We start from the raw sequence: 14,673 nt of genomic DNA, 5'->3' as shown, positions 1-14,673 counted from the left end.
TGCTCAAAACACCTTGTCAAACAGCCTCTCAATTGTAGCAATCCCTTGGACATGGTCTCTACCACCAAATCTCCACCATCTCGTTGTGACACCACCATCAAGGAGATGACTCGTTGATTCGATCAATCCAACCGTTGATTTAATCTTATTGAAATGGTCAACAACCCACATGCCTATAGTTGATTGTAGTTTACGTACTTTTTTTTTAATATACAAAATAAAAATTTTACTCTAACATTTTTTTATTTTTTTTTAGATAAACAATAGAAAGTGTATTGATTCATAAAAGTATACAACCCCATGTATCAAGACCACGGGTATGAGAGGCAACAGCAACACAATTACGCTGGGCCCATAAGCAAATAAAAAAAAGCAAACACAGCCATATAAAAGGGATTTTTTGTCAAAATAAAACTGAATCTCAAACAATTTCGTTAATTATCATGTTTTCAAAATAATTTAGCAAACTAACATCTCGAGCGCAAGGGACTCAATTTTGTTGTGCTAAATCGAGTGTGATGAACTCGATTTCCCTGAGAGCAACGATCAACAAACATCATCAAACCAAAGACCCAGACAAGAAAACAACGAACTAGAGGAAAACCTTCGCCTGGAGTTTCATCGCCGCCGCCGCCACCACCTCTTCCTCCTGGAACCTTCACCGTCACTGCTTGGGTTTAGTTTGAGCCAAACAGTTTGGGTTAGGGAGATTTGGGTTCATGGGGTTTGCCTTCTTTGTGGTTTTTGTTTGGATTTGATCTTTCCGATTTGTTCCTTCTTCGTCGTTTTCTTTGTGTGTCTTATTTGGGTTTCTTCTTCGTGTTTTCTTCTGGTTTGTTTTTCTTCTTCGTTTAGTCTGGGTTTTTGGGTTTCTTCCTTCTAGTTTGTTTTTCTTCTTTTCTTCCTCATGTAGTTTAGGTTTCTTTGGCTTCGTTTGATCTCTTTATGGAACTGAAGTTTGTAATACTTGATTTCCAAGCATAGAACTTGAGTTCATTATACTCGATTTAGCACAACAAAATCAACTCCCTTCCACTCGAGATGCTAGTTTGCTAAATAGTTTTGAAAATGTGCTAACTAATGAAAATGTTTGAATTTTAGTGTTATTTTGAAAAGAAAAAAAAAAACCATATAAAAGGGAATAACAAGACAGTCAATCTACTCTTTGTGCTTCCATAAGGCTTTGGTATTCCTCCAGTAAGCCACTTGCTCCTTCCAAAATTATCCTTGGGTGAGGTTGGAACTGTTCAAAGTAAACTTTATTCCTTGCATTTCATATCGCCCAGGCTGTGACCACCTATGTCTCAAGTTCTTGTTTGCTTAGTTTAGTTCGCATTTGCTTGAAGAGAAGAAAGAAGTCATCTGCTCTGTTGCTGCATTTTTGTATTTTTCCTCGGATCAATGCCTAGACATTTCTTGCAAAAGGGCAAGTCCATAGTAGGTGAGTGGTAGTCTTAGCTTCTTGTTTACACAACTCGCAAATCGGTTCCACTCTCACTCGCAGACGGTGTAAGTTGTCTCGGGTAGGCAAGCAATTTGAACAAGCTCTTCATATAAAGTTTTGTATCTTTGATGGCACATTGAGGGACCAAACCATGTTCCATGTCGACGCATGAAGCTGAGTTGCTGAATGTTCTGCCTTAGGCTGGCTTTTCAAACAGATTGCCACCTTGTATGCTGACCTTAACGAGAATTTTTGTGCCCTGTTTCCATCCAAATAACTGAGTCATAGGAGTTGGGGTTATTGAGTAGCAATGATAGGATCTCATTTCGTGTTTGGGGAGTGAAGGTGGCATATATTTTTCCCTAGTCCCATTGTCTTGAGTCTTAGTCAACTAGTTCACTCACCTTCATATCCGGTGGTGCATCATTCAGTGGCATAGGAGTATGAGACAACCAAGGATGCGTGAACACTCAAATACTGCGACCATCCCCCATTTTCCATCGTGAACCCTCTCTGATGAGGTCTTTTGCTGCTAAGAGGCTATGCCAAACAAAGGAAGGTGTAAAGTTGTGATTTACAACTATGTTTTATATTGGCTTTATTCCATGACAAAAAGTATTATAATTGCTTTAATTTTGTTCCTTGTATTTTGTGAGATTTTATTGTATTGAATTTAGTATTAAGTTGGTGAAGACTTAAACTTAATTGAAGATCAGTGCATTTCGCGACTAGCTTGCCAGAAGTTTGCGAGAAGGGTTCCCACAAAAAAGGCATGTAAGGAGCACATAACTGGAAGCTGAAGAGTCATGCCAAGCTGTCATTTTCGCGAGTGTCTCATGGGTAAGATCTTCCCGCGAGGTAGTTGCGAAACATTCTGCCTGGAGGATTTTTAAGAGTGATTTCCTTACCCTTTACCCATATTATATATACCTTCATTACCCACAAATTGTAATAAGGTCATTCAAAGAGAAAAACCCTAGATAGGTTTTTTACAACACACACCCATCTTTTAGAGAGAGAGCTACTCGTCCTTAGTGAGAAATCATTGTAGCCTCTTCTCCTTCCCTCTTCCATTGTCATACTTTGAGAGGAAATTTGTACCCAAACGCAACTCATACCTATTCAGAGTGTAGAGAGTGTTTTGAAACTTGAGAAGCTTTGGGGATTTTCCAAAGGAAGCCGGTGAGGCTTGGCTGATGCAATCAGGCATATTGCAGGATTTGAATAGCTGGACAAGACACGATTCTGAGAAGCCTTGTTAGAGTAGGAGTTTGAAGGGCTTAGGTGCATCGTGTAGATTAGGCATGAAAGGTCTTTTGCTAATCCATGTATTCCAACTGATTGTCTAATGGATCAATTACTGCTTGGAAGGCAGCGGAGAGGTTTTTCGCCGAGTTCTTCGTTTTCCTCTTCGATAATACATTAGAGTGTTATCTTGTGTTTGTATTCTCTCTTCCCTTAATCTTGTGTTTTACTTTTATTGTTTGTTGTTTATGTTTATGCACTAGAATAGTATCGGTTGTTTGCGTTTCATTTACTTTTGTTTCCGCACTTAGATAAGTTAGAGTAAAAGCAATCTAGCCGTAATTTTTAATTGGGGGTTTAAACAAGCTCTTGTGTTTTAACACAAATTTAAGCTTTCAGAAGGATTATTCCCCAACTCAGTAGACATGAAGGAGCAATTTGGGAAATAATGAGCTTTGTATACTCGATAAAATAGAGAGTGTTTGTCTTGTATTAATCTCCAAGCTTGTTTAGCCAGCATTGCTAAGCTGCTAAGCTATGATACACCGACGTGGCAAAATGGCTGCCAAACCTGCGTCCGTCACGGCCCAACATGGGGTACGTCGGATGACGCCGCTGCTCGCCGTCGTTGCCGCATCGAATTTTTTTTTTTTTTTTTCATTTCCGAATTCGCGCCAATTCGGCTCTGACATGCATCAATCCACGCCGATTTGGCTCCAACGTGCACCGATTTGTGCACGAATTGAATCATATTGGCCGAATATCGATGTATTTTGGCCAGAAAAAGGAAATAGGCCGGTAAGGAAAAAAAAAAAAAACTTAAACCGAAAATAACGATGGATATTGATACGCTACTATTGCCGTCATAATTTCACCGGCCTTAACCCCTTTCTTCTTCTTCTTCTTCTTTTTCTTCTTCTTTGCTTCTTCGTCTTCTTAAGTGAGTTGTTCTATTTTGTTTCTTTTTTTTTTCTTTTTTTTTTAAGAGTTCTGTTTCTTTTCTTTTTTTTTTTAATAAGAACAACTTAAAAGGCTATATTTTGTTTTTTGTGCCTGTTTGACCAAACACGTGAGAGCTACATCTTCCCTTTTTTTCTTTTTCTTTTTTTCTTTTTTAATAGAAAGCTACACTTATTTTAATACCTACCACATATATCCTTTATTTTGTTTTTGGGTTGAAAAAAAATACGTGAGCCACTAAGTCACATCTTTTTCTTTTTCTTTTTATTATGAGAAGCCTCATCTATTTTAATACCTCTGTCAATAATTCGAGTGTCAAAAACTTTTGTGTACTTATTACTATCTATTTATTATTATTATTGTTGTTGTTGTTGTTGTTATATGATTTTTCTATTATTATTATATAAAAAAAGCATGCTTAGCAATATATAAAATATATAAATAAAAACATTTTTAATAATTTTTTAATCGCCACACCCCACCGCACCCGCACCCGAATCTAGAAACACACCCGTGCTTCATAGTTGCTAAGTAGAAAGCATGGAGGTCACGAAATCCCATCCCTCCTTCCTTTTTTGCCATACACAATTTCTTCCAGTTTACCCAATGTATTTTGCTCTCTTCTTGCATTTGTCCCTACCAATATTTGGCAAGCAAAGAATTTATGTTGTCACATATGGAGTTTGGCAGCTTGAAAAGGCTCATGGAATATATAGGTATTGCTAACCCAGTGGAGTTGGTCGAGTGGTTGGGTACTCGGTCTCAAAGTGGCTGTCTTGGGTTTGACTAGGAGCTCCCTAGTTCAAGTCCAGGCACCAGCACTTTGAAAAAACTCTCTGGGCCAACGATTTACCCCGTTATGGGCCCACTCGTTGCGAACAGTGATTGGTTTCTGGTTGAAAGTTTTAAGGAAAGACTGTGGGAAACCAAAAAAAAAAAAAGGTATCGCTTGGGCCATCATTTTAAGTATTTCTCTTCCCGCCTTTGAAATAAATTTTTCCTTCCACCCCATAACTCTCTTTGTAATTTTTTCTTGTACATCTTTAAAGGTGTTAATCTTTGATTTGCTAGTGGCCATAGGTAGCCCAAGATACCTTTCACATTCTGTCATTACTCGTGCTACAAACAGTTGTTTTAGCGACTCCTTAACCTCTTGTTTTGTGTTCTTGCTAAAGAATAATGAAGTCTTTTATCGATTGATGGCTTGGTCGAATGTAGCTTCATATTGCTCAAGCAATTTTAATAGTCTTTTCCCTTCCTCCATCGTTGCTTGAAAAATAATAGACTATCATCAGCGAAGAGGAGGTGAGAAACCCAAACTCCATATTGGTACTCTAGCCTATTCTAACTATATATGTGTGTGAAGCTCCCTTCTAAAAACTTAAATCCCGACCTTTATCTCCCACACTACACAATATACTCAATGCACACATGCATACTTTCAAAAATAAAGTGATTGGGTCCGTCTACAACCTAACACTAAACTTGAGCCTAACCAACCCGTGATCACCCCTAGTGTGTGTGTGCATCAATCATTTTTTTTTTTTTTTGGTTCACATCCCATAGACCTGGCTTAGTTTCCTATTTCTTAACAAATTTTATTTGCACAATTTCTCATAATTGATAATTGATGGTTAAAAACTACCTAACGTTCTAATGTACATTTGTAACAGTATCTTGTTGGTTCGTATATCATGATCAATCTTTGAAATGTTCTTTTCTTTTTCTTTTTCCTTTTTTATTAGTTTGAGTCGCACATGTTAGTCTTTTTTTTGGGAGCAAAGAGGTTTCACTGATGACATAGAATTTTTTGTACCAAATGGATCCCTTCTATCAATAATCGGTCCATTTATTAATGGAGAGATCACATGCCTCTCACATAAGCTATTTCAAAACCAAATTGTTCGTACGATAGCCACAAATCCATCTTCAGCCGACACCAGAGCCAACACTCCTCATCACCATGATCTATCTTCTATCTTCCTATGTAAATATTACAAATACCCATTGCCAGTACCTAAAGAAACCAAAATGTCAACAGAAATACCAACCATGCCACCAACGACCTACACCAGCTAAACTATCACAACCTCAACCTGAACAAAGCCTAACATACAAAGGAAACCAATTAGGCCCATATTAAAATAAGACTTCTTCTTTTGTGATAAGTTAAAATAAGACATTAATTTCAAAAATTTTGGGAAGTCCTGGAGGTGCTACAAGGATTAAATCTCACCTTTCAAAAAAAACTGGTCGTGGCATTGCAATATGTGCACATGTGACTTTAGATGTTGAAGAAACAGCTCGTAAAACCATTGATGAGCATGCAATGAAACAAGCTGAAAAGCATCGGCAAGTACCACACCAAAGAAGACATTGAAAATTATTTACCGCATGATATTGATCTTCCTCGTGATTAGCAGCAGAGCTAGGATTTGGAATTAGAGAGGACAATTTTGCTAATGGCTGCTTGCAGCGACTTTGGCCTCTAGCTCTATTGTTTAGTTTTTTTTTTTTTTTTTTTTTTTTTCAAATGTCTTTGATGTATATTACTGAGTAAAGACAAAATTATTTTGTCTAAAAATTTTTAAAGGGACAAGTTTTTTTTTTTTTTTAAATAAATAAAAAGGCCTGCATTACCATGGAATATAAGTTACATTTGTTACTCTTCTTGTAGAAGTATCACATACAAAATTTTGCTCGAGAGACCACTAGGGTCAATACACGAGGTATCGTGACCACCGGTACATTGTGAATCACAAACTATCTTAATAAAAAAGAAAAAATTAGATAAATTTTAATTAATTATAAAAATAAATAAATAAAACCCTCTATTGCAGAGGCACAGCACCCATTGACCCCGCCTATCCACCTATCTAATGCATTGTAAACTGTCGTTTATCATCTCCATGTCCATGTCTTCCGTAAGGGTTGCTCTCACTGAAACCATGTTTACCACCTTCAACTTTTCGCATTTTCCTTCTGAACTTTGAGGCACCACTATCTATGTTCAGATTCACCTTTGGTGGGTTTGAAAAACAGAAAGAAGCTGCAACAGCCTGCACAAAATACCCAGAACATGAGCATTATATTATATGTTGTATATTATGGCACAACAAATAGAAATCCCTCAATTTGTCTTTAAAAAAAAAAAATTCAGAATCAGAATCATTTAAACTTATGTTAACAAGTATGCCAAATCGGTTACACAGCTACACCTCCAGCCTAAACAAATCAAGTTGATGTCTAATAAATAATAATGTCAGGGTAAGTAATAAGCACAGTCTGAGTCTTGGTATCTTTTTTTTTTTTTTTTTTTAATAAGTAAATAAGTGGGGTGGCATTTTTTTTAAACATCAATAGTTGGGGATTTAAATCTAGATGTCTTTGTTGGAAACGGCAAGAAGTGCCAATAGAGCTACAGGCTCTTGGCCTGGACATCTTTGAACCAAATACACGCTAATCGCAAGCTAAGGCATAGCTGGTTCTGGTTGAACCAAAAAATTCAGTTGTCTTCTCCCAAATGATACTTCAAATGCCCTGAGCTCCAGCCTGATAAGAAACAAATGCCTCTCCAAATATAGAAACCAGTCGAGCTGATTTCTTTTTTGTCATCCCATCATGGAACATACCACAAATGCCTAGAGGTTACAGCCTAAAGGACATCCAAAGTTCACAGATGATTAGATGTTATTGTAACCCTTAGATGAGGCATTCAAGCTCTATTGGACTTTTTCTTTTCTTTTCTTTCTTTTTTATATATGATTAGATATTTTCCCATGCATATGTTTGGTTGGATAACATCTTTAGGTTCACAAATATGGAGAGGAACCTAGTCCCAAAACTGAGGGCTTAGAATCCCCCCATTTGGATTCAAATGGAGACTCCATCTAGAAATCCATTGTTCTATATGAACATACTATAAAAATAAGTGTTAAAAAATTTAATCAAAATTGCACAATGTGACATCTTTTCAAAGCAAATACAAATTTTCAAAATGGGTCACTCTCCAAATGAACCTAAACTGGAAGGATCCTTTCCCCAATTAAGTGGATAAAAAGCTAACCCAAAACTCCAATTTAACCAGCAAGATGATACTTATTTGGAACCAAATCGCTCCAGACACGTAAATTCAAAAAAGGCCATTAAATTTTATACTGGCTAAAATATTATTTTTGTCTCTAAAAGTTTGAATGAAATTTTCTTTTCATCCCTAAACTTCAAAAGGTTCATTTTTTGTTTCTAAACCTTTTAATGAGTCCCCCACAACCCCCCCCCCCCCCCCCAAAAAAAAAGTTTAGGGGCGAAAAACGAGATTCATGAAAACTATAGGGACAAAAACAATATTTTAGCCTTTTATATTTTTAGAGCATTCCTATCACCCTCAAAATTGTTGTCAACAATACATGCTAATATGTTGACACTGAATGACTGAAAGGATATTTAAAACGATAGAAGCTCCCGTTTACCAAGGAGAAAAGCTTTTACCTGTAGATCAAGGCGGTGAACATCAAAGATGTCTTTCATAGAGTGAGAGTTATATGCTAATATGTAGGATCTGTATGCATCTTTAGCTGACTGATTCAAGTAATAGTTGCTGCCCACCAACTTCTCCTGCAATAATCCAAATACTCCAAACTAAATCCTGCAGTTTAATATAGAAGATATATTGACCATAAAATGTGGAAGCAGTAAAGTACCAGTTGAGACTGCACATTAGCCAACTTCTTTTGATCAAATTCATACTCTTTAACGGTGACTTTTTCTGCCTGAAAGTAGACATGCCACCTTAGGATGCAAAACAAGCAGCTATACAGCAACAATTTATTATGAGAAACAAAGAGAAAACCTATTGGCCACTAATTTAATCCCTGCTCATTTTTCTTCACAGGACATTCCTCCACAAAGCAATATAGTCTTCTTCTTCTTCTATTTTATTTATTTATTTATTTAGTTCTAAATATAGGTAAATTACACGTGCACTTAATGGCCTTGGACCCAAGTACCCATCCCCATTATTCATCTTATTCCAAAACTTTAAGTTATACAATAACCAAAAAAAAAAACACCCTAGCCTCTTCACTTCCTACTATAGATAGAGGTGTCTACTTTAACATAAGGATTGTCTAAATCAGTGGCCTCCAGTTTGTTTTGTTGGGTTGCTTTTCCTTTTCTTATTAGGTGCTATACCTTTAGATAACGAAGAAATTGCAACTCTTCAGGTATCAGAAAAAGCAGAGCATTTCCTATTGCACCTTCCCCACGAGCTGTTCGGCCAACCCTATGAACGTATTCCTGAGAGCAGTAACCCCAAGCTAAATTACAACAGTATTCTGTATTCTCAACATAGACGAATAGAATAGAAAACAGAGATTATCTTAATTCTAAGATGTTAATGGAGGGCGGGGGTATGGTGAAGTAATTACCTTGGGATCATCTGGGGGATCATACTGCACAACCCAATCCTACAAACGAAGAAAAGGGAAAAATAATAATAATAAAAATCAAAACCATATCAGGAATAATAATTACAGAAATTAATTTTACTGAAAAAATAATAATTGGGTCACTTAGTAAACAAAAGAAGCATACCACATCAGGAAAATCAAGCCCACGAGCAGCAACATCAGTACATAGCAAGATCCCCTTCTCTGCTTTGCAGAAGTTAAAAAAGGTAGTTGTCCTTTTCAGCTGCTTTTGCTTTCCATGGTAATCAAGGCAGTCCACCTGAATGTATCTCAGTAATTCGGAATGGAATTTGACCGAGTTGCATGAAGAGAAGAAGACCATTACTTTCTTTGACATATTCCTTTTCAAGAAGGAATACAAAAGAATAAATCTCTTGGCACTGGGAACAACACAATAGCCTTGCTGCAGCCCTTCATTGGTGACCTATAACACCCAGGACCTTGTCAGATTTTAAAGGTAAGGGCTGCAGAAGAAGCAAAATGACATAAATTCAGGACATCCAAACTAAGTGGTTAAATGAACACGGACACTGACACAGGACATGTGGACATGGAAATTCTTGAAAAATTAGGACACTGAACGGTGAAGATACGATAATTAATTACTTAATCAATTATGATATATTTTTAGGCATATTTTATGCTTATTTTAAGTTTTCAAAATAAATAAAAATAAATAAAAAATAAAAAACTATCAAGAGATTCAAGACCTTTAAAATATCTAAAATCCAAGGAATTTTTAGAACATCTTTTTTTTTCTCCCAACACACTGAAGACAAGCATGCAGTCCACAGCATTATTGTCCGTACTTCTTATATTTCCATATGAAGAGGGTCTCACTCTTAAAAAGACGATATTACCAGGCCATATTTTAAAGCCACAGCCTTATACTCAAAGACATCCAATAACATTAGTGTGAAAATGTACAATAAATATCAAGTTAATACATGTGACAGCAGTAAAGCTGTAAATAGCAATTATTTGATAGAAGACCGCTCACAGTCACAAAAAGCTATTTCTGTGTACTGCATGTCAAGTAGTAGTGTATAAATTAAATTTAACTACCTTATTTCTCCCAGCATCAACATCAATATAGATAGGAGTTGTCTGAAATGATAAGCGTGCCAGATCCTCAACCTACAAATTTACATAAAAATTAGAATCCAAAGTAAAACCAAACTATTAAATTTATACACACACACACACACAAGAAGAGAAAAAGTATGTTGATACAAAATTATTTTCACCAAAAAATAATGAATTTAAAATCATAAACAGCATAAAATATTTTTAATGTAAAACATAAAAAAGATTAACTACCATGCAGTTTGGAAATGACTAACCTTCCTAGTCTGGGTAGCTGAAAATAAAGCTGTTTGCCTATTCTGCACATTGAGTAGTGATGCACAATCAGTTAAATAACCTTGGATATTACCACAAATGTTATAGCAAATGATTTCAACTACTAACTGAGAGAGTAAATGGAACTGAGAATATTTCCAGATCTAATCAACACATTGCCAAACAAAGCTGAAGCTTTTCAAAAAAATAAATTGCATGCTATATGTAGAAATTGACTAATAAATAACAACTATGTCCTTAGCAGCAGTGTCCTACTCCTAGCATCAGAGCCACAATCCTAATTCCAAGTGGTAGAATATTGGAATCTATGAATTAGCTGACATAGTGTGTGCGTGTTTATATATCCTCAATCTCCAATCATTCTTGTGGGAGGATAAGTGTCATAGGACCAAAGCTCATTGAGACCAATAAGTGAGACGGTTCTTTCAATTAGTACATCCATTCCAAGGAAGCAAAGTTATCAACCAAGACCCAGGTTGAAAAACTAGTTATTGCAGCTACAAGAAGTAAGGCATTTTATCAACTTGCTTTGTCAATAAAGTTAACAACAACAGACAAAGCCTTAGTCCCAAAATTTTGAGGTCAGTTGGGGATCCTTGACAGATTAGTTAAGGTCAGCTATATGTATTCTTTTTCTCCATTCTACTCTATCTAAAATCATACTCTCTGTTACTCCCTTAATTGACATGTTCTTTTTATTATTTCTACTAATGTGATTCTGTCAGTAAAGTTAACATTGTGTTAAAAAATGCACGTCTGCTCAGCCCAGTAATATAACCTTCTTCAGAACAAATAAATATTTGTTCACACACAACTTTACTTTCCCTCCATTGGGATCTTGGGAAGTACCAAATGGAGGAAAGGGGAAAAAAAATCTAAATTATTTTAGAAATGCTAGGGAAACAAAGTCAGTTTCACACTATTACCCTCTCCTTTTTCTTTTTCCTTTTTCCTAAGAACCAAACACAACCTGGTTCTATGGTTACATTTGGTGAAAGTTTGACACAGCATTAAACTTTTTTTGATAGGTGACAGCATTAAACTTTCATAACATGTTTACTTCCATATGATAACTGCCTTAAATCTCTTTATTAAAAAAATTAAAAAAAAATTATTAAAAAAAAAAAAAAAAAAAAACAAACAAACAAACATAATTACCATATAGATTACCTTTGGTAGCAGCTTAATAATCTGCTTCATTTCTTCCTCAAAGTTTGATTCTAGTATCCTGTCAGCTTCATCAATCATTAGACACTGCAAGTTCAATTTTAAAAAGAAAACAGTAATTAGAACGTGTATAGAGAAATTGCATGGTATAACTAGCTTTAACTTAAGAAAAAATATTATTCAAGATATCTTCACATAACAACTTAAAATTGAGGCCCCTTGCAAATCTTTTACTGGTCTGTTTTTTGGGTCAAGACAATTTTTTAAGTGGTTAATAGAATCAAAATGGCACAAATGATGTGAATACATTTTTTAAAAAACAAAATTAAAAATTAAACAAATTGGCCACAACAGAAAACCCTACTAAGATAGGGATCATGCATTGACTATTTTATATAATCTCTAGAGACTAACAAACCAGCTTTTTCGTTTTCTTTTTTTTTATTAATAAGGATGAGTAAACAAGCAATATATTGGCTACAATTAATGTCACCTTTGTGGAATTTACAATCAATCAAGTCAGTAAACGTTAGGGATTTAAACAGTATGATGACTGAATGAAGGACAAAAGAATGCCAAAAGCCTTGTAGTCCAATTGCTTGGCATCCCCTAGTGTTTCTAATAGAGACATTTGAGGTTCAAATCTCCCAACCCCCAACTATTGAATTATCCAAAAAAAAAAAAAAAACAAGAGCCTTGTAACTCAATTGGTGACATCACCTGACATCTAGGGTTCAAATCCCCCTCCTCCAACTATCAAATTATCAAAAAGAAGCACAAGAGAACACAATATTTTTTTTGTTAAGTAAGTTTTAGCCCCATGGAAGGGGAAGGTCAACCTAGTGATCTCTGCTTCATGAGGCATGGTCCCTAGCCAAGTGTGCTACCCTTGGGGTTACAATTATATTAGTCTTTTGTGAACTGAAATTCTTCCCATTTCCATCCCTAGTCTCAAAGAAAACTTCGCCCAAGGAAACAAATGGACTTCAACTATATTGATGCTCCTAATTTATAAAATAATTAATGTGCCTCAATCCAAAGAAATTAATTAAATATGCATTATAAGGTAAAGACTCTATCTAATGAATAAATCACACCCCAGATTTATTAGAGGAATTTGTAATCAAACACAGCAGTGAACTCGAACCTAAGCAAGAAACTAGTCAAAATTCAACTTGAAATCCACTCATAAATGGACCGTTGCCATTGCTCATATGCAATACTGAGAAATAGTACGTATTTATTAAGCAAATATCAAATTCTTAAACAGTATCTATCCATATCATCTCTTCTTTGTTGGTAGGTTGTAGGCACAAAATGCAATCCAAGAAGGGCTAGTTTCATAATGTTGTAGCTTTGTGAAAGCTGCTTGAAAGAAATGCTGTATAAAGCAGCTGCAGCATTTTTTCTATAATATTGTTTGATATATGATTTGTAGAAGCATCCATAGCAACATTCTCCTAAACAGCTAATAGCGCATAACACGTAGAAAAATATTAACAACATCGTCAACAAAGTTAAAGAATTGAGTGTGCAGTACCTTCAAGCTTTTATACATGAATCCCTTGGTATTTTGAAGATGGTCAAGCAGTCGACCAGGAGTTGCAACTAATAAATTCACTCCCTTGACAATACGCTCTGCTTCCGTTCTTCTAGCTGAACCACCAATAACCAAACCAAGAGTTTGGGAATGGTACTTAAGAAGGTCTTTTGCCACAGCATGGGTTTGTATTGCTAGCTCCCTTGTTGGGCAAATAATGATGACTCCGGTTCCATTTCGAGGAGCAAAACGGATGTGATGTAACAACTCGACAGCTGGTATTAGAAAAGCAAGAGTTTTCCCAGAACCTGTCCTTGCAGCTCCAAGAACATCTTTACCAAGCAAGAGTGGCGGAATTGCTCTCGCTTGAATCTGCATTGCATTTTTAAAGAAATAGTAGTAAGCATACGCATTCTTCCTCAAACATAAACTTACAACGAGAAAGTAGAATAAAGACACTATATTTGATTAACACACAAGACATAACATAATGACCCATGAAACAAATATGCATGAAATTCATTCTCTAGCTCTATACAATGTGAGAGAATTTCCATTGCTAGAGACTTTTACATAATCACCCAAAAATTTTCACAGCAAGTTGTTAATGGTCAATTGTTGTTAAATAATGATAGTTAAGCTTCAATTGAAACAGAGGAAACCAAAATTATAAGAAATAAAACATAGTGAGAGAAAGCAAAAGAAACCTGAGTCATATGTTGAAATCCTATATCCTTAATAGCATTGCGGGTGGGTTCAGAGAGACCCAGTGATTCAAATGACTCAGAGCTCATAATCCCACCACCACCACTCTTCACCTTCTTCTTCTCCTCCTCATCCTTTGATTCCTCGCCATTCTCTCTGTCTTCCTCTTCCTCTTCGTCTTGATTTTCCTTCTCTTCTTCAATCTTCATCTTCTTCTCCTTCTTATCCTTCTTCTCCTTCTTCTTCTGTTTCTTCATTTCATTCTCCTCCTCGACTATGTTAGCTTCTTCTTCTGCTTCTTCATGGTTTTGAGGCAGCTCAACCTCCTCAGCAGCTGAATTCTTGTTAGGCCTATTTCTCTTCCGCTTCTTCTTCTTTGTTTCATCCACGACCGTCGTCGTCGTCGTGTGCTTTTGCTCTGTTTCTTCGGCCATGGGAGCAGCTGATTCGAAATTCGGAAGAAGACTGTGTGTGTTTCTCTCTATAGGGTTTTTGGTCAGCGAATATTACTAAACCCTAGCGGCCCACCAGCCCAGATAGATTCGGGCCGGGCTAAGGCTTAAACCCAGTTCCACGAATCACTGGTTGAGTTAATAATTTTTTTTTTTTTTTTCAGTCCATATACTTTGAGTAATTGTCATTTTAGCTTGTTAAATTTTAAAAATTGACATTTTATTCCATTGAATAAATTAATTTTTATTCTTAAAATTGTGAAACGTTGTCGTTTTAAGAGTATTCAGTGAAATTTTCTAACAGCAAACACATGTTAAGAAAGTTATGCA

At 35.9% G+C, this 14,673-nt stretch overlaps 1 protein-coding gene across 1 annotated transcript; it reads right to left on the bottom strand.

The window, feature by feature from the left end:
* Positions 1-6,146: 6,146 nt before the first annotated feature.
* LOC112039485 (DEAD-box ATP-dependent RNA helicase 51-like) lies at positions 6,147-14,383 on the bottom strand. The gene is made up of 11 exons (XM_065778827.1): positions 13,894-14,383; positions 13,187-13,558; positions 11,650-11,733; positions 10,461-10,502; positions 10,183-10,254; positions 9,242-9,541; positions 9,076-9,114; positions 8,840-8,944; positions 8,350-8,418; positions 8,138-8,263; positions 6,147-6,708 (listed from the first exon to the last, which is right to left on the bottom strand). Exons 1-11 carry the CDS (start codon positions 14,323-14,325, stop codon positions 6,526-6,528), a joined length of 1,824 nt encoding a protein of 607 aa, XP_065634899.1. The 5' UTR covers positions 14,326-14,383; the 3' UTR covers positions 6,147-6,525.
* Positions 14,384-14,673: the final 290 nt, after the last annotated feature.

This window comes from Quercus suber, unplaced genomic scaffold (assembly GCF_002906115.3).
Source record: "Quercus suber isolate HL8 unplaced genomic scaffold, Cork oak 2.0 scaffold_191, whole genome shotgun sequence".
Classification (NCBI taxonomy): Eukaryota; Viridiplantae; Streptophyta; class Magnoliopsida; order Fagales; family Fagaceae; genus Quercus; species Quercus suber.
The sequence above is the reverse complement of the archived record's forward strand: the minus strand, read 5'-3'. Positions and strand labels throughout refer to the sequence as shown.

Excerpts from the sequence above, each read along its gene's own strand:
- LOC112039485 (XM_065778827.1), bottom strand. The coding sequence starts at position 14,325 with ATGGCCGAAGAAACAGAGCAAAAGCACACGACGACGACGACGGTCGTG. Across the intron at positions 13,559-13,893 it reads GATTTCAACATATGACTCAG|ATTCAAGCGAGAGCAATTCC; the intron begins GTTTCTTTTGCT and ends AATGCAATGCAG. Across the intron at positions 9,115-9,241 it reads GGCTTGATTTTCCTGATGTG|GATTGGGTTGTGCAGTATGA; the intron begins GTATGCTTCTTT and ends CTTCGTTTGTAG.